Source organism: Rattus rattus, chromosome 5 (assembly GCF_011064425.1).
Source record: "Rattus rattus isolate New Zealand chromosome 5, Rrattus_CSIRO_v1, whole genome shotgun sequence".
NCBI lineage: Eukaryota > Metazoa > Chordata > Mammalia > Rodentia > Muridae > Rattus > Rattus rattus.
Window position 1 is genome coordinate 99465815 of NC_046158.1, and position 20318 is coordinate 99486132.

The window sequence follows — 20318 nt, forward strand, 5'->3', positions numbered from 1 at the left end:
GAGAAAAGCTCTTAATTAAATGTGATGGTCACCTTTTGTTAAGAAACCTTTCTATAACAGCTCTTGACCTTTTGGTTAAGCTCAAGTAAAGAATCATCCTTTAAAAAAAATCAGTGTATTTCTAGAGCAAGAAATATCCCAAGAATTAAGCAAGAGAATGTAGAAAATCTTTATAAACCAGGAGTGGACATGGCAGCCCACACCACAGAGCACCAAAAGTTCAAGGTCGGCCTGGGCTGCCTGGCAAGCTCTGGTAAAGGCAGAAAATAAAAAAGCAAACCTGTAAATGAAGACAGCAGGAAAGAACCACAGGGAGAAGAAAGAGAGCAGAGCCTGCTGCTTCATGACCCACCTCAGGTCTGCTCGCACCGGTTTGCTCAGAGGAGCTGCTCCTCCCCATGAGTCTGCTGTCCTCAGCCTCTCACTGGTTGTGAACACAACTGCGAGTTCTTAGGGTTGGGACACGGGTGGTAGGCAGGCACCAGTGAGGAACAAATCCTCTCCTTAGCATCCTGCCTACAGGTATGACTGAGGCCACACAAACCCTTCGTGGAGAGCGGGAAGAGAATCTTTGCACTTCAGCCCTGAGGTGCTACAGAATTATGCTACTTTCTAGCACCGTGCGTGTATAGGAAAAAATTGCTTTCTTTTTTTTCTTTCATCTAAAGATGAAAGACTACGACAGATTCCCAGATGACAATGCTTCTCAGTTTGTTTGTTTGTTTGTTTGCTTGCGTGCGGGGGCTGTGGTGGGGGTGGGGTGTAAGGTTCTGGTAGAAATAAAGGATTACATTCCAGGGCAAAGGTGCATAAACAGCCGTTCACACGGGACGTCACGTGATTCAGGGAATTCACAGAAACCATCCTTCCATCTAGGTCAGCCAGGGGAGGCGGCACGCACCTTAGATCAACACTCAGGAGGTAGAGACAGACAGAAAAAAGGAGAGGATTTGTTCCTCACTGGTGCCTGCCTACCACTGGTGTCCCAATCCTAAGAACTTGCAGTTCTGTTCATATTGTCACCAAGAAAAACCTGTGCGAGGCTGAGGACAGCAGACTCACGGGGAGGAGCAGCTCCTCTGAGCAAACAGGTGCGAGCAGACCTGAGGTGGGTCATGAAGCAGCAGGCCCTGCTCTCTTTCTTCTCCCTGCTCTTTTATTTGTGCTTTGAGACAGCCTTGCTTCGTACAGCCCTTTGCTGGCCTCAAACCCTCAGTGCCTTCAGCCTCTGCCCTCCATGTGCTGGAGTCACAGCATATGCAGGCCTGATGGAGACTTTTCTTGCTCTTTGCTTTTCTATGTATTTCTATGTATCTAGGCTGTCTTGTGGTCATTGTCAGCAAGGATCCCTGTGGAGAGGCCAGAAGGGAGGTCAGGTGAAGATAGGTGAAGAGTCACCCTTTTTATAGAAAAGGTCCTAGCAATCACTGTCTTAAAGGGGACTCTTCAGTGGGGCTGGAGGGCAGAGGTAAGGGCCTTTTGGCTCTAGCTTGGAAACAGCACAGAAGTCTGTCTCCCAGAATGGCCATCCCTGTCTGCCTCTTTTTAAGTAGCCCAGGGTGGTCTTGAGCTTTACTATGCACCTCAAGCTGCCCACAACTCAAAACCCACCTCTGCCTCCTCGGTGAACCATGCTACTCAGCTACTCATGGCAGGCATTTTTGTTTTGTTTCGTTTTGTTTTGTTTTTGTTTTCTCAAGACAAACTCTGTGGAGCCCTGGCTATCCCGGAACTCGTGGAGAGGCAGGATTAAATGTGGGCATAGCCACTGCCTGGCTCTTATTATTTTTTTCAGTGTGTGTGTGTGTGTGTGTGTGTGTGTGTGTGTGTGTGTGAGAGAGAGAGAGAGAGAGAGAGAGAGAGAGATGTGAGAGAGAGAGAGAGAGAGAGAGAGAGAGAGAGAGAGAGAGAGAGAGAGAGTGTGTGTGTGTGTGTGTGTGTGTGTGTGAGAGAGAGAGAGAGAGAGAGAGTGTGTGTGTGTGTGTGTGAGAGAGAGAGAGAGAGAGAGAGAGAGAGAGAGAGAGAGAGTGTGTGTGTTTTTAGAGGTGTCAGATTGCCCTGGAGCTGACATTGCAGGCAGTTGTGAGCCACAGGATGTGGGCACTGGGCAAATGGAATCCTCTGGAGGAGCATTACATGCTCTTACCTGCTGAAACCACAGAGCCACTGCTTCAGTCGCAGTCCTAGTCTTTAATCCTCACCTTTTTAACTTTCAAAGGACAGCTCTCTTATCCACCAGTCCCTCCATCCCTCTTGGTTTTTGATTAGGAAACGAAAAAAGTTTACTTACACCAAGGTGGCTTTTCAGAGCGATGTCGAAGTTGCAGGGGTGGCGAATGAAGAGTGCGGGGTGGGGAAAACGGGTTATCTGAGGCCTGGTGGTTGTGCATAGAGTCAAAGAGGGCTGTGTCGGTGGAGGGAGAGGCATGTGAATAAAAGGCCCACGGCAAATAATCCAGGCTATCAGTTCAACCAAGGTCACTTTACCCTTTCTCTGGCTGAGAAGAAACATACTCTAGAGACCTTGACCCAAACCTTTGTCATTGTTTTAACTTTATGATCCTTTTCAAATATACAATTATTAATTTTTTTGTTTACAAAATAAGGGGTTTAATGATAGCATTTTCATATATATGTATTATTATAATTTGTTCATATTTATCTGCCATCCCCCATTACTCTGTCCTGCCCCTCTCTCTCGGTCCCCTACTTTCCAACAGAGAGACCCCCCTTCTGCACTCATGTCATACATACAGACACATTTGGTTCTATAATACCAAATATACTTTTAAAAAAGTAGACAACAGTTCTGAGGTCTAAGCAGCCAGATGCCAAGACTAATGGCCTGAGTTTGGGCCCAGGACCCACACAGTGGAAGGAGAGAGCAGGTTCCCACACTCGGCCCTTTGCCTTCACATGTGCATCACTGTGCCTCAACCCCCAACTGAGAAAGGTAAAGACCTTGGAAGTTGCTTTGCAAATGAAAACTTGATTCTCTCCTGCTGCTGCTCTCAAAACTTTCTGTGTTCTGCCACGTGTGGAGCTGCGCGCCTTTAATCCCAGCTTTGATTTTCTTTTCCTTTCTAACGTAGTTTTTCCTAATTTTTCAATAAAACCTACAGAATTGTGTTTTATTGGATCATATTAAACTTATAAATTACTTTGGGAAGAAGTGATAGTCTTTTATTCTCTTTTGTGTGTGGGTGTGTGTAAATATGCATATATGTTCGTGTATGTGTGCACACGTGTATGCACTCATGTGGAGGGCAGAGGTTGGTGCCATATGTGCTCTTAGATTGTTCTCCAACTTTTTAAATTTACCCTTATGTGTATATTTCTTTGCTTACATGTGTCTCTGTGTACCACATGTGTGCCTAGTGCCTGAAGAGAATTTTAGAGGACTCTGGATTCTCTAGAACTGGAGTTATAGATGGTTTTAACTGGGAATGGGATCAAACCCAGGTCCTTGGAAAGAGCAGCCAGTGCTGAAACAACCTAGAGGAGGAAAGAGTAGCCAGTGCTGTTGACTCCTGGGGTATTTATGTGTGTAGTGCTCTTGTGAGCACAAACGATCCAAAGCATGTGGTGAAGGCCAGGAAACAACCTAGGAGAGTTGGTTCTCTCCTACCATGTAGGTCCCACGGATCAAATTCACATCATCAGGCATGATAGCAACTACCTTTACCTGCTGAGCCATCTCGCTGGCCCCACTGTATGTTGTTAAAGTCACTTCTCTGTCTTTGTGGTTGTTTGACTATGGGTTTCATTTTTAACTCACAAACTATTCTGTTATTTACTTTTCTCTACTAAGTTTCATGGAGAAGTATCAACTTTGCAGGTCTGCCCTCTTTCAGAAAAACATGTCCCATCAATATCAACTAAAGAGGAAGACGACATCTTAGGACTGAGGCCCACACTCCAACAAGAGCCCAACACACCGCTAGCACCAGCCTCCTATCATGGAGACTTTAAACCCAGGGAGTCTCAAGTAAATTAGCGCCTAAGTTTGTTTGTTTGTTTGTTTTCTTAAAGTGTCTAAAACAAAGCCAGGATGAATTTTAAAACCTCCTCTTGATCTATTCTAAATTAGAAAGTTATAAAATACAAGCTTCCACTCCAATAGTGTGATGAATTTTAAAACCTCCTCTTGATCTATTCTAAATTAGAAAGTTATAAAATACAAGCTTCCACTACAACAGTGTGACTATTACCTCATACAGCTCACCGTGAAGCTGCAAGAGGCTCTTCTGCCACAAGATGTGGTGAAGGGAAAATTAGTGCCGTCTGCATGATACTCTCTACATAGTTGTGTTTCCTATCCAACTCTCACAAAGTTGGTGTTGGATAGGAAACACAAACTTTAAAGAGAGAGGAAGGGAGGGAGGGAGAGCAAGAGGGATAATTCTGCTTTGATGTTAAGCTCTATGAGCAGTGAGGAGCTGGGAAAGATGAGTTTGGCTCTTTAATTTCACGAAGTATCGGGGAGGAGGAGATGGTTCAGTGGGTAAAGGCACTTGCTGACAAGGCTGACCTCAGAGTTTCATCTCTGGGACCCACATCGTGGGAGGAGTGAACCAACTCTTACAAGTTGTCCTTTGACCTTGACATGTGTGTCATAGCTCACACATACCTTCCCCCCAGCTCGTAAAATAATAGAGTTATCAGATGGTTTGTACTCTCTCAGACTACAGCCTAGGTCAGGAACTTCACTACTGCAAGTCAACTGCCTTGTTAAAAGAAATACTTCCCCGCAGCACCAACGAACTGAGGACAGATGAGTCTGGATCCAGACTGCTTAGTATTTCTATCAGTCTAACACAGCTAGTGGCATCTGACAGAGGGACCCTCAATTGAGAAAAGGCCTCCATGAGAGTGACCTCCAGGAAAGTCTGAGGGGCAATTTCTTGATTAGTGATTGAAGTGGGAGGGCCCAGCTCACACAGGCAGTGCCACCTCAGGCCGGGTGACCCTAGGAGGTATGAGAAGGGTATCTGAGGACTGGAGAGAGGGCTCAGGGCTTAACAGCACTTGTTGCTCTTGCAGAGATTTGGGTTCTGTTGTCAGAGCCTATATGGTGGCTCAGAAACCATGTGTGACTACAGTTTCAGAGGCTCTGACTGTCTTTCCTACTCTCTACAGGCACTAAGCACCAGGCACATAGAAGATGTGCCTACATACATACAGGCAAACACTCATACATGTAAAATAAAAATCTATGAACGAATGAACGAACGAACGAATGAATGAATGAATGAATGAATGAATGAATGAATGAAAAAGAGAGATAGCTGAGTGTGAACCCAGAGAACAAGCCAATAGTCAGCACTCCTCCACGGTAGCTGCCTTCAGGTCCCAGCCTTAAGCTCCTCCCTGATTTACTTCATGATATAAAATGAAAGACTCTTTCTCCTCAAGTTGCTTTTGGCCATAATATTTATAGAAATAGGAAGCAATCGAGGACAGCATCATGTCACTGCTAGAAAACAGGTGTGAGCCACCAGTACGATCAAGAAAAATCTGCCTATTTTGATGGCTGAAGTCCGGAAAGTCAAGTGACCATGTAATCTTTGCTGCCCACAGCCCTGTGTTCTTCAGCTTGGGTCAATGTCCTTTGGTGGGCAAGCCTCCATATTTAGTTCCTAACTATCCACGTGTTAGTGCACATGTATGTGTGGGTGCGTGAGACAGAAGACAACCTTGGTAAATTTCCTTAGGCACCATCAGCATCTCCACTCTTTCCTTACTGAGACAGTTTCCTTCACTGGCGCTAGCCAAGAGGCTAGGCTGGCTGGCTTATAACCCTCAGGGTGTGTGTGTGTGTGTGTGTGTGTGTGTGTGTGTGTGCCCTACCTAGTGCCGGGCCTACATGTATGCTATCACGCCTTATTCGTCAAAGACTCATTATTGTTTGTCAAACTAAGAATTATGTATGTGTGTAATTACTTAGCTATATGTCCATCACGTGCATGAAACTGCTTGCAAAGCCCAGAAGAGCCCATGGGACTGGAGTTTTGGAAGTTGTGAGATGACTCATATAGGTGCTGGGAACTGAACCTGGGTCTTGTGCAAGAGCACCAACCACTCTTAACCACCATGTCATTTCTCCGGCCCCTTACTTTATTTTTAAATTGTATGTATATGTGTGTCTATGTAGTGGATATATGCAGGAGTGCTGGAGCCCACTGAGGCCAAAAGAGGGTGTTGGATTCCCAGGAGCTGGAGTACAGGTTGCTGTGGACCATCTTACATGGATACTGGCAATTGAATTTAGCTCTTCTTCAAGAGCAGTTAGCTTTTTGAGACAGGGTTCTCTGTGTAGCCCTGGCTGTCCAGGATCTCACTAAGTAGACAAGGCTAGACTCAAACTAAGAGCTCTATCTGCCTCTAACTCTCTAGTGCTGGGGTTAAAAGCATGCACCACCAGGCCAGCTCAGCTTTTTAAAATACAGGTTCCTATGCTTACAACACAAGTACTATACTCACCGAGCTATCTCTGCAGTACCCCCTGGCCCCCGCCCCCCGTTTCTAACATGCTCACTCTCCCTCTGTCTCTCCTCTCTTTCCTTGTGCTGAGAACCGATCAGAGGACTCTGTGTTTACTTTGCTAGGCAAACACTATTACTGAGTTAAATTCCCAACTTCCTATTTTCAAACTTGTTTTATATTGTTTTATGTATGTGTATGTGCATCTGTGTTTCTATGTGCAGATGTGTTTCAGTGCCCATGGAGGCCAGTAGAGGGCGTCAGAGTCCCTAGAGCTGGAGTTACAGACAGGTGACTGTGAATCACTTGATATGGGTGCTGGGAAAAGAGCTCTGGTCCTCTGCAAGAGCAGTGAGCACTCTTAACTGCTGAAGCATCTCTCCTGCCCCCATTTTAAATTCATGATTTTCTCATGTTCTACAAATTACAGGTATGGAGGTAGAGACACAAACAGTGCTTCCCATACCTGCAGATGCCTGTGCGTGGGTATCAGTGTGGCGCTGGCAGACTTTAGTCAAGAATTCACTCACTTGGCGCAAGGAAAGGGCATTGTGCAGTGTTTCCAGGGGGTAGATGGTAGGTACCATGGAGCACCCTTCAAATCCTGTTGGAAAAGAGATGAGTAAAGTCAATGTTATTCCCACCAGATGCACTCCAATTGGCCAAGGAAGGACGGAGAGTCCCTGAGAGCCATCAGGAGAATCTGTGGCTTTTGGAGAATGGGGTATCCAAGGTTTCCAGGAAAAGGAACTCTTTAGAGCCCTTCAGGAAGTCTATTTATCTCATCTCCAATTTTCCTAAAATGTCCACTGGTTCAAGCCTCCAGGTGATCGAATCACCTCTCACCCTGCCTATGGAGTCTACAGCGTCCTGTGGACTAACAAGAGCACCAACACTGCTCTTGTGCCTTCTGGGGCAATAAAATAAGGATCAAGAGGCAAGGGGTGGAAACTGTAGATTTAACATGAGGCAGTGGGTCATGGAGCTCGGAAAGAACAGCAGATTTCGGGGATCATGAAAAAAAAAGAACAGATTAAGGAGAAGGGCATGGGATCCAAGGAGGGCTTCATGCAAATTTAGGATGTGGGTAGAAGGGCTAGAATGCTTGGATGCAAACTGGAGCATGCAATACATGAAGCTCAGCGGAGGAAAACCACATGCATGAACAGGGTAGGAGATGGGAGTTCTTTCTTGGTCATTTCCATCACATCAAAGCTTTTTCCTTATGCTCTACTGTAACATCCTGGGCTTGCTAGGTTTTCTCTATTCCACCAAGAAAATGAGGCAACTCTTGCCCCTCTAAAAATACCCTGTAACACAGATCTATGAGTCTCACAAAGGTAGACATCAATGGATAACCCTACTCCTGGGACTATTAGTGGAAAAACTGTTCCCCCTGAAGGACCGAGAACATGTCCTAAGCACTTTCTCAGCCCAGATGGTTCTAATGCTTTTCTGGAAAGGAACTAAGAATGAGGAGGGCAGCACCATCTAGGGAAGACTGTTCTTCACCAATAAGTAAAAGTCCTGGCTCAATGTTCCCACACCAGACCACCTTTTAACCTCCAGCTTTGCTTGTCTTGATGTTTACTTGATGCCCTGTGCTTTGGCTTCCCTTATAATCTAGTGGCGGGGTTAGAGGAGTCTCTAGCTCATCAGAGTGCTTGGTTTTGAAGATGATGGTAGTAGAAGATTAGAGAGATAAAGACAGATTAAAAAATAAAAACAAAACACAGATTCCAGGGCAAGAGATTACTCCTATGCTGAGTAGAGTGGGTGACATTAGGGGGAGTAAGAAAGGAGACCAGAAGGGAGATGAGCGGCCAATGCTACAGCTACCAGGCAGCCTGGCCCCAATCCCAATCAAGCAACTAATGCAAGTCACGTAACTTCAGAGACTAGAATGGCTCTCCAGCCAAAAATGCAGTAAGCAAAGCGATCAGTCCCAGGCGGGGTAGTGGCGGCAGCCAGCCTGTGGCAGGGGTACCGTAGAGGCACTCGGGGTCATCCTGGCCTGAGCGCAGCCAGTTCCGGAAGAGGCGCAGGTGGTAGGAGCACTGGTGCAGGTGGTGCGCCAGCGTGGCATCCAATGAGACTGGCCAGCCCCTTGGGCAGTCAGAGGAAAGAGTACGCAGCAGCCGGACCACAGGGTGCTGGTCATCCAGCAGCTCTGCAGGGGACAGAGGGACCACGATAGGAAGCACAAAGATAAAGAAGAGGGAGAGACAATGAGGGGCACCGACTGACACAAGCGTCACTAAGAGTGGGAACCACATCGACCCAAGGTCAGCTAAGGAAAGAAAAATGGTCAGAGTCATGGTCCATCCCTCACTCGGAAGAAGAGTGTTGGCACCACACAGTGAGACTCAGAGAAGGCATTAATGAGACCCTAAGGCTCCAGCCCCCTTCCTCCTTGAGCACAGTTCAGTCAGTGCTTGTGGAAGTTACATCATTCTGGAAAAGGGTGAGCTTGCAATTCTGGAGCCAGGAGCCCCGCTCAGCATCTCTGATCTTACATTAAACCCTAGGGTCCGCTTTTCAGACAAATGGATTTACGAGGCTGGGAAAGAGATGAAGAGATTTCAGAGTCACTCTGAGAAGAAGGTCAAAATGATACCTGGGGGCATGATGACACTAGCTGAAAATACTCCAGAGGGCTGAGAGCTGCTGCAAGGCAACTCTAGGGCAGCCACAGACAGAACTGGTGCCAGGTGGCTGGCACAAAATGCTGGCGGAAAACCAGCAGGACTCCTTTGAAACAGTGCAAGGAAAAAAAAATAAAAACACCAGACTCTGGTCTTTCTAATACAAATACCACTAACTATCCTTTATCTTACTCTTGTACAAATAAACTCTCAGAATATGGGGGCAAGGGTGCTGTATCCCTCACGGGGGCCAACAGTTGAATAATGTTACGTTTTCCTTCCACTGATGCTCGCCCTCTGCTCTTTGTTTAGCTGGTGTGCAAGAGCTTTGACTTGGAACCCCTCAACCTTTTAGCCACTTGGCAAACTCTGTGGATGCCTGGGATTCAGCAGCAAAAGTGCTGAAGGCATTGAAAGTCATGTGATGAAGGGTTCAAGAGGAACAGCAGTGTAAGCTCTTGGGGGAAATCTATGGGGTTGAAGACCTGGTGTGAGTATGAGGTCTTCTGTACCCATGGGCAAGGGCTGGATACAGATGTCTGCACAGAAAAGGGAGAAGGTCAAGGCAGCTGAGGAAGACTACTCACAACTCCCAGGTCAGAACCACCTCACCTGGTGATTTCCCCAAGAGTGTAGTTTCCAAAGAGCTTGGGGTTTGGATGTCAAGAGAACACTCAACCCTTCCTGGACTAGTCCAGTGAGCCCTGACTGTACCAATGGTCACACAGCTGTGTGGGACAAATGTGTTGGGCACTCTGACATTCCGGATGACAGTGAGTTCAGCACATAGTTTAGTGATGTAACACACCTGTGTGCTGGCTGTAGTCACAGGATATGATATAGTTCATCAGGAACACAGGCAGGGATGATGTACTAGGGACTACTCTTCCATTAAAGTATGAAGACAGCATTGCCTTATCTCTTTTCCAAAAGCCAGGTCCAGTTTTGGGGGTGTTTATTTGTTTGTCTGTTTGTTTTTTTCAGCTGCTGTTGCAAAGCCAGGCATCATGCAAGGAGAAAGGAATGATGGGCAGTAGGCTGGCACACGGTTATAAAGAATCTGCCATGAGCTCTAGAATTGCTGAGTCAGTAAGGCAAGACCTTGGCCATGAGGTGGAGCTCTCATGCTGTCTTAAGGGCTAAATTCCATCAAGATGATCTTCTTTGCCAAATACAATAGCTCCAAGTTTTTATTACAACAGGTAGATCCCAGACTCTGGGCTTTGCAAGCACATTAACCTCCCAGCTCAAACACAAAAAAAAGCAGGCGGCCAGAAGAAACCTGAGGACATGGGCAATGTTGTCAGAAGCCTTGGGTTGCTCTCCTGAACTATACCTGAACTGTCCGGGTCTTTCTTCCTTTCCTTCTTATGGAAAAATTAATTCTTGTTTCTTCAGCTGCTGAGTCTGCCAACCAAGGCTTCAGAGAAGTGCAGATAGCGGTTTGAGGATTTGTTTTATGAATTTGGATCTTTTCTTATGGTACCTAAGAAACTAGGAGATATGTGATTTAGCTCTTACTTCAGGCTCCCAAGCTCCTGGTTCTCTAAGTCCAAGCCCCAGGCTTGGGTGTTGGACATGAAGTTCTCCTCTGATGACTGTGCTATGTGAGGCTATATGAGTTAGCACAGACATGTCACTATGAATGGAGACTTCAGCCACAGGCAGAAGAGCAAGGCCGGAGGTGGAGACAGACGGACTAAATACAGGGTCACCAACCTAGGGAGAGACTTCAGCACATCTAGAGGATATGCATGACCTGGCCAGGCTAAAATCTAACACCCATCACTGGTAAGGCAGCTGGTGGGTGTGGGTACAGGAAATCAGAGTAATTTTACCTTCCTCTGAGAGGCTCAGCTCTCAAACAGAAGAAAACCATATCTAACAAAACTGGATTTACTTGGGGACAAGATACAACACACAGAGGAAAAAACCTCTTGCTGTGCCCCACAGAGACCATAACCCTTCATGGTGCAGTGTCCACAGACCTAGTTCTTCTGTATTCTTACAATATCACTCATTCCTAAGTTTTGCCAAGATTCTCATCTCAACTCTTCATTCCAGCTTCTCTGAGATAGTGTTACCATAGATACGTCTGGCCTCGGGACACTGAAAACTCAGGATCCAGAGGCTGGGGCCTCGCTCACGGCAGAGCATATACAGGAATACCTGGGTTCAATCTGAGCACCAACCAGTCAGCCAGAAAGAGAAAAGGGAAAAGAAACGGAAACGAAAGAAAGAACCATCAAGGAGTGAGCTTTCTCCTTACCTAATATCTCCCTTCCTTTCCCTTTTCTTTTCCTTTTATCCCAAAACAATCTGGGCCCCTATTTTCTAGGCTCAGGCACCAGGTTAGTAAAACATAAAGCAGATGTCAGGAACACAAGAGCCACACAAAGGACACAGAATGGCAGGAGACGGAATAATGCGATGGTAAGTTATCTACCCAATACCAAAGCTCTTCTAAGTAACTGTAGGGTTGCTCCAGGAGAAGAGCACACCCATCAACCCCATCAAAAGAGCTGAAGAATAAACGAGCAAGGTCAAAATTCCACAAACTGAGACAGCAGGGAGAGAAGAAATGAGCCCAGGCTAGGTAATGCTATTCTCATCTAAGAAGGAGAACCTAGTCTGTCTGCAAGCACTCTGACAGGTATGTGATAGGAAAGGGAGAGTCATAACTCATGTTTAGGTGCTGATGCTGACAAAAGTGATATAATGATGATGGTGGTGATTATGGAAATCAGACCCTGAGTTGCCACAGGGATAGGTCAGCCTATCCAGCTTATAAGCCTTATGGCTAAGGCTGTCACAAAGAAATGCCCCAGGAGGGACACTTAGTGAGGGGCTCATTCAGAGAAAGCAGGGTGTCAATATAGTGGAAGGAGAGGCAAAGTCAGTGTCGGAACTCAGGGTGAAGTGTCTGGAGGTGACATGAGGAGGAGGGATGATGCTGAGTCAGAAGCAAACGTACCGTTAGTCGGATGCTTTGCAAACGACACAGAAAATCGTTTTACGGCCGGGACAAACAAGAGCTCTGGGGAGAAAAGACATCACGGGGATTATACCCACCCCTGTGCCCACCCTCGGCTTTGGAACCTGCCCACTGTGTACTTGGTTCTTTACCTCATCCTGTAATCTGGTCCCACCCCAGTCCCTTGGATCCTGACAACAACATTCACTTACTTCCTCTGCTGTAATCTCTCAGCAGCTGGTGTCACTTCTGTCCCACCAGACAACTCTAATTTCACCACCATGTTCTCCTCCTAGCCATGTGGAAGTAAAGTCTGTGTAGAAACTTCCGTCCCTTCCCCCAGTGTCCTTCCATGTCATCTTTTCACCCTAGCTGAGCGACTGACCGCTACATCCCTAACCCTGATTCCCTGAAATGTAACCAAGACTCCACTGCACTCCTCCTGACCATGGATCATCCTCTCAGTCCTCACCCCTACAGGCCAGAATCCAGGAAAGAGTACAAACTGACGCAGCCAGGCTGTGTGGGGAGATTATGAAGGGAGAAACATAAGTAAGTAGTCTTTGTATGGTGAGAGGGAATGCAAATGGAGGAGTGGAGGAGGTCCTGGCTCCTTCTCCCGTGTATTATCCATGAAGAAAGCTTGGCATAAGGTCACTGCCAGTACCATCTTAAGCATGGAGAGTCTGGAGCTCTATGCTTGCTGGGGGATACATTTAAAAAGAGAAAGAAAGAGAGAAAAAGAGAGAGCTGCCCCCCAAAACCACCCACATACCATCTCGGTGCTTTAGACCGGCAGGCGGGAGCTTTTTGCCATGGGTGCGGGCGTAGTCCTGAAGATTCGGAGCACTGGAGGAGCCGCCCAGCACTGTGGTGCTGAACAGCCCTGTGCACTGTGAGCCTGCAAGGCCAGGAGCACATTAGTAGCCACACAAAGCTGCATTCACAACACCCAAGTCCACTGTACAACATTAAGACACACACAGCCACTCAGCGCCACCACAAAGCGGCTATTCCAAGTAACCACAAAGTGTTCACTACTGTCCATAGCCACACCAGGCAAGCAAGGAAGCAAACCTCCAGAATATCCACATGGCAGAGACAAAAGGCCACCGCAAAACTGGTTAGTCCGATTAGGTACTCAAAGCTACTGAGGGAGACTGTGCTTCCCAGGTGGCTCTCTGATAAAGAATATAGGTCAGTCTCCCTCAACTTTCACACACTTTGTACGGGAGGAGGTGAGAATGCATGTCATGGCAGGCATGGAGGTCAGAGGACAACTTGCTGTAATCAGTCCTCTCCATCCACCACGAAGGCCCCAGGAATTAAATCAGGTCACCAAGTTTAGCAGCAAGTGAGTTCCATTATCACTGAATCACCTCGCAGGCCCATGTTTCCCTAAACTTAAATGGGTGTCATTCACTCTGAACAGAAGATTTGAGAGACCTAGAAATCTAGCCCCTTATAGGTCTGAAAGGGAAAGGCTCTCACTGAAGCTAGAGGCTGGGTTTTCAGTGCTTGGTTGGCATACAATTTCAAGTTCTTCATCCAACGCCCACATCCTCCAGGGATTTTTTTTTTCCACTTACTAGTTTGAGCCTTGCACTTTTTCCTCTTTTAAGATTTATTTATTTTATTTATATGTGTACACTGTCACTGTCTTCAGACACACCAGAAGAGGGCATTGGATCCCCATTACAGATGGCTGTGAGCCACCATATGGGAACCGAACTCAGGACCTCTGGAAGAGCAGTCAGTGCTCTTAACCGCTGAGTCATCTCTCCAGACCCGAGGCTTGTACTTTAAAAGCCAAAAGGGACTCAGAGACCATCTAGTGTAACTTTCTCATTTTATATACTTCTCGTGAAGAAACAGATCCAAAAGGGTCTGTCTCCTTTGCTCAGGGTCATAGTATAGGAGCTAAGGGGGACAGGAATCTAGATCTCTCCAAGGACTAACTGTGTTTGTTAGAAAAGAGGGGGTTTTTTTGTTTTTTTTTTTTTTTTTTTTCACAGAGAAACAGCATAGATTCTGATATCAAGATGGACACAAATCAGAAGATAGATGAAAAGTCAGTTGCTTATAAAGTAGGGTGTGAATGCCAATTATGTGCTAAGCACCCTATTAAGACTGAGAGTAGGAAACAACAACAAAAGAATGCTTTTCCCCCCTGCTCTGAAAAGTTTACTGTCTTGCAAGCTCAGTGATCAAAGCCAGCTGCTCACATGTGTAAGTTCAGAGAGAGCAAAAAGAGGTGCCAATCTGAGGAATAGATGAAACTGGAAGGACCTCTGTGAGTCAGGTCAGTTCCTGTCCCCACTGTGATGGAGAGCAGGGCTGGACTCGTCATCCTCCGTCTCCAGCCTTTGAGGACAGGGAAGTCACAGGACTGATATTTAGGAGTCAGGGTGCGCCCCCTTAATCCCAGGACTCAGGAGGCAGAGGCAGGCAGGTCTCTGTGAGTTTGAGGCCAGCCTAGTCTACAAAGTGAGTTCGAGGGCAGCAAGGGTTATGTAGAAAGGCTGTCTCAAAAAAAAAAAAAAAAAAGACAAAAAGAAGGTTGAATTCTTTCTATATACTTGGATATGATCTTCTACTTCCAAATCCATCATAACCAAGACCCTGGGCTTGGCAGGGGAGATCACATTCATATTCAGACTGGGGAAGAGGATAGTTTTCCTGGAGCCTACAAAGAAGACCAGGGTCCCAGTATTTCAGAGCTGTAAGAAAAAATCAGAAAGCTTGGTGGAAAACAATTTTCTACCTTGGAACTCAGGACCTCTCTGCAGCAACATCTTCCAACTTTCATGCCAAATCAGGCTTAAGGGAGAGGGGACACATTGCCCAAGATGTCTGCTTGTCTTTAGAGAGAACTTAAGCTCTATCCCAGACCACACCTAGCTGTCGTGTATGCATTTACTTCCTCTACTGAGTAATTCTGTGGTACATTCATGCCAGTATACCTCAGAGGGCAGTCTTTCCACCACCATCTGTCACAAGGCCTGTGCGTCCCTAGCTCTGCCTTCTTCAGTTTGCTTTTGAGATAGGAGTCTTCCTATGTTGTCCATGTAGCTAGATTTGGTCTATAGGCACATGCCACTGTCCTGTATATGCAGCTTCCTGTGCCTTATGCTTCCTCCTCTTCCTCCTCTTGTTCTTCTCCTTTATCTGTTTTATTTGTTTTATTTTGTTTGAGACAGCGTCTCACTGTGCAGCCTTGGCTGACCTAGAATTCATAACTGGCCTAGAACTCATTACGTAGATCAGGCAGGCCTGAAACTCCTAGAGATCTACCTACCTCTGCCTCCAAACCGCCCAAGTGCTAGGATTAAAAGTGTGCACTACCATGCCTGGCTCCTGTACCTTATTCTTGATATAACTCCCACTTGCACACGTATCTACTTTCTAACGTACCTGAAATCTAATCTTTACTGGGTCTTTCTGTTTCTTGGTGTTTTGGACAAGATCATGTGTACTGGGGTTTCCACATCACAGACCTGCACAGTTGCCATTTAATCCTCATGCCCCAAATCAACAAACTCAGTTCAGGATTCTAGAAGGCAATTGGTACCTATACAATTATCTTGGAAAGTTACCAAAACATTTCTCCTCTAGTTCAAATGTTAACCATTTTGGATGAAAAAAATCAAGCAGCAAGAACAAAAGTAACAGAAAAATTAGAGGATTTAAATTGAAAGAATAGGACAATATTTTAAAAATGAGCCAGGAGAACCAGTTCAAACCAACACGGTCATCTCTGGCCTCCAATGAGTCCAGCTCAGAGATGGCCTGCCTCAAGGACTACCCCTTCCAAAGAATACTGTACCCTGAGCTTGGTGCCTCCTCAAGTGTCCTTAGAAAAGGTTGGATGATGTTCTCCACCCCTTTCCAGGGTTCAAAAAAATCAAGAGACTTTCCCTCAAAGCCTCGAGAAGCCTCTGCCTCTACACCCGTCTCAGATTGGTGTCCCTCAAGCTTCCGGAAGGAAAGGAAAACGTTACAGGATTAGAAAAGCAGGGAGTGAAAACCAGGCTTCAGAGGAAGACATGGCACAAGGTCTCATATGAACATAAGACAATGGTGGGTCACAAATACCTCCAGTTACACCTCTGTCATTGATAACTCTGAAGGGTCAGAGCCTCCATGGTCCCTTAAAGTCTGGGCTACACTGGAGGGACAGAGAAGGAGTGAGAAGGGGAGCCAGGAAACACCCGTCACAGGGAAATGGGGTCTGGTGGAGAAAGTCAGAAGGCAAATACTCGTCTGGGATGAGAACCAACATCAGGGATTCGTGTTCACATCCAACTATGGCTTCTCCACGTCATCTTCCCTTCCCACATCTGCTGGTGCCCCCGACTGGATGGGATGGTCCCAGTTCCGTAGTGAAGATTTCCCACACTAAAACTCTGGATAACAGACAGATAGCCTTCTCCAACAATAGTGAGAGATGTGGGAAAACCTACCTAGGCCGCTCTGTTTCATCTCTGTTGGCGGCCGTGAAGATGAAAACAGCCGATAGCCACCAGGTCTTGAAGACGAAGTTTCAGACAGCACCTGGAGAAAAAGGATACTAGGTTAATCGATCGTTTTGTCATCTCTAAGTATAGAACCCAGGCTCTGAATTCTTGCCCCTATGAAGCCAAGCAGTATCAAAAAGATTAGATGAGCCAAAGGATTTTTATGGTGGAAGAGGAGTAAGACAGGAGAGTGCACAGTGCAGAGGTGAGCAGTCTGGGGAGTCTATCTATGTTAGAAGGCACGTCTATTGCCAAGACTGCTCTCAAAGCCTTCCCACCCCACCTGCGTCTGAGAAACCCTGACCCAAACACTCGTCGTCCTCAGCAGAGGAGGTTCTTCCGTCTTACCTGTCCCTTCCCAGGACTCAGAAAGGCAACCACAGTGACCCAGCCACAAAGAAAGTATGGGCTGCCCTCTCAGCTTCTACTTAAGCCAAGAAGCCTCCCCTCCAACCAATTTATTCCTCAACACATGAAACTGTTTTGTTGTTGTTGTTGTTGTTGTTGTTGCTGTTGTTGTTGTGTTGTTTTTGTCTTGTTTTTTAAATACCCATGAGGGCCAATCACACAACCCCCAAGCATACACACATCCCACCTAGGCAATCAGTCAGTTTGCCTAGATCCCAAAAAGCAAAGACAGAAGGCAGAAAAGGAAGGCAAGTCAGGAAGAGAGAGACACCTGTGTGCAGGAAGCCAGGTGAGTGGTGGACACAGCCCGGGGCTGTAGACTGATGGCTGGGGAAAGCCTGGGGAGGTCTCCTGACCTCCTGCGGCGCCGTCCCCTCAAGGGGATCAGGTCCAGGTTCCCCGTGCACTGCATGTTCATGACCTGCAATCAGACCGGGTGGAAAGCCGGTCAAGGCTTCTTTAGCCTCATGCCCCAAAGCCCCAGTGCCCACAGGGCAGAGCCAGTCAGAGAGCCGGAGAGGATGGGCAGCCAGCACAGCTGCTATCAAGGTCATATAATCTAAAACAGTTCAAAAGATATGAGATGACAAGAGAAGGCTGAGATGCCATTGATGAGGAAAAGACAGTCCAAGGCCTACAGAGCAAGGAGAGAAAGGATTAATATGAGAAGGCTAAGTGAGGAACAGATCCTGGGTAGCCATCCTGAATGAGCCAGGATCTAACCACATCAATAACTCAAAGGAAAGTGTGATTACAACAGAATCATAGGTGGGGCTGGTGGCTCCGCCCTGTGATTCCAGCTACTTGGAGGATAAGGCAAGAGGACCACCAATCAAACCTGTGTGTGTTACAGAGTAAATTCAAAGTCAGCCCTGGTAATTTAGCAAGACCCAGTCTCAAAATTAAAAATAATAGAAAGAGCTCTGGATGCTGCCCAGTAGAACACTTGCCTGGCATGTGTGAGGCTCTGGGTTCAATCCCAATACCACAAAGAAAAAAGTGAAGGAAGCTTCCAGAAGACAATCCCAGCAAGCCTGAGAGAGGACGTCAAAGAGCTTTCCTTTGTTTATGACCATGGAGCTGACATAGGATGACAAGGGGACAGCCCTGGGACAGACAATTACATACCATTTGATGTACTGCACATAAGTGATGGCATGCACAGAGAACTGGATACCAGGTTACACTTGCACCTCAGAGAGAAACTAAGGCGCATCTCTCCTAAAGAAACTACATGGTCACAGTATCAATCCCATCCTAAAATAATCAGGAAGTAAAGGATAATTCTGGATAAGAGATAGTTCATTTTCTTGGGTTTCTCCAAAATCTTAAGTATAAACCTCTTTAACATATGAAAGCTTGTTATAGATTCTTTCCCTAGAACAGAAAACCAACTCCTGTAAGACAGAGACCTGTAAAGAGCCAGGTGAAAGGACCCATGAGTCCAGAGCAAAGTCTCTGAGATGGGGCAAGTCGTGGTGTCAAGAGGAATGTCACTGAGGAAACTAAAGGACGCAGCACTGGCCCAGAGGAGACGATGTTGGGGCAGAGAAGGGACGCAATGGCATCGACACACGTTCTGCCCTCGGGGTTAGAAAACCAGAAGCAGGACTTGGGACAAAGTCTAAACACAGAACAGCCAGATAAGCTTCCTCATTAGGAGAGACACACAGAACTCCAGATGACCAACTGTCCTTCTGACACGACACTATAGATGAGTCTAGTGCCGTAAGGTGCCAGAAATCTTCTCATGCCTGGTCTCTAATATCAATTTCAGTTCTATAGTCACTGTAATGCATCTACAGCGTAGATACTACTCATATTGTACAGACGGAGAAACACGTGATGCTTGAGAAGCTACCTGGACAAGGTCACACAGTTTCTGGGTATCAAACAATGATGTCAGCCCACAGTTCAAACTGTACTTTATCTTAAAATCCTTTTCTCTGAGGTTCTGCTGCCTGGCAATTCTTTATCACAAGTAGTAATCAGCTTGAAGAAGGTTCTACTGGGAACCAGCTGTGGAAGAAATATTTGGTAAATATAAAAGCACTCCTGGGGGATTCTGTTCCGGGTCTCAGGAAGATTCAGAAGAAATAAGGCTATTCTCCTGTGAGCATCTGTCCCCCATCAGCATCTTGTCCATGTCATTACCTCCATGGAGCCAGCTTTTCGATTACGAATGAGGGGTGATCTCCTCGGGAGGCCAGTGCCCTCAACAGGCTGGGGTGAGGTCTGCAGGGCTCGGTCTGGCTCATCTGATGGCTTTCCTGGGCATAGGTTCTCTATGCTGCCTGGATCTGTTTTCATCTCCTCATTCTGTTTAACAATAGACAAATGAAGAGGCATTGATGATTTCCGTCTTCCTAATATCAAATTCTAAACCACCCTGGATTATTTCCAAGTTTCCCACCACCTGGTCCCTAAATCCTACAGTCCCAAATTCCACCCTCTGGCCCACCTCAGAAGAGGCTGGACGGAATCCACAGCCGGCTGGGGCACTGCCTTCCTCAACTCCTTTCACACCAGGGCTGAAATGTAGCTCCACATGGAACCGCTCCTCTGACAAGGGGTCCTATAAGGTATCACCATATGGAGGGTAATTGGAAGAGTCTGGATGTGGGGACAGAAGATGAGGTGGGAGCACCAGAGAGGAATTCAAAAGGATACAACCATACAAGGAAACCCGGGACTGAGGCTTCAGGGTGTTGCCCTCAGTCTGCAGCTGATCTTTTACAGTAGCTTGCCCCACCTCCAGTTCTAAAATCCTTCCCTTCCATTTCTCCCAATAACAGTTAGCTATGGTACAAACAGCAGAACTTTAGAGATGTCTTTGCTAAGACTGACACAGAAGGCATACGTACATGTACACACACACACACACACACACACACACACACACACACACACACACACAAGACTCATAAAACAGGACTGGAGAGATGGCTCAGTGGTTAAGAGCACTGACTGCTCTTCCAGAAGTCCTGAGTTCAATTCCCAGCAACCACATGGTGGCTCACAGCCATCTGTAAAAGGGATCCGATGCCCTCTTCTGGTCTGAAGACAGCTACAGTGTACTTGTATACATAAAATAAATAAATCTTTAAAAACAAAACAAAACAAAAGACTCATAAAACATTGTCCCACATTCCATGCTCTCCAGATCCCATAGCCCAGTTCTAGGTTGTTGCTTTTGTTCAGCATCATCCCCAACCATGGGTTCTGTCCCAGCAGCCCCTTCTAGATGCTCTGTGTCCCAGCAGCCCCTTCTAGATGCTCTGTGTCCCAGCA

The 20318-nt window shown here is 46.6% G+C and overlaps 1 protein-coding gene across 1 annotated transcript in view; it reads right to left on the minus strand.

The window, feature by feature from the left end:
- Ppip5k1 (diphosphoinositol pentakisphosphate kinase 1) overlaps window positions 1-20318 on the minus strand; it is a 39305-nt gene that overhangs the window by 2119 nt on the left and 16868 nt on the right. Inside the window, exons 23-29 of the mRNA XM_032904051.1 lie at window positions 19489-19602; window positions 19182-19346; window positions 16566-16656; window positions 12878-13003; window positions 12103-12165; window positions 6950-7087; window positions 2291-2404 (exon numbers count right to left, since the gene is read on the minus strand). Coding sequence (XP_032759942.1) covers window positions 2291-2404; window positions 6950-7087; window positions 12103-12165; window positions 12878-13003; window positions 16566-16656; window positions 19182-19346; window positions 19489-19602 — 811 coding nt within the window. The remainder of the gene's footprint in view (window positions 1-2290; window positions 2405-6949; window positions 7088-12102; window positions 12166-12877; window positions 13004-16565; window positions 16657-19181; window positions 19347-19488; window positions 19603-20318) is intronic.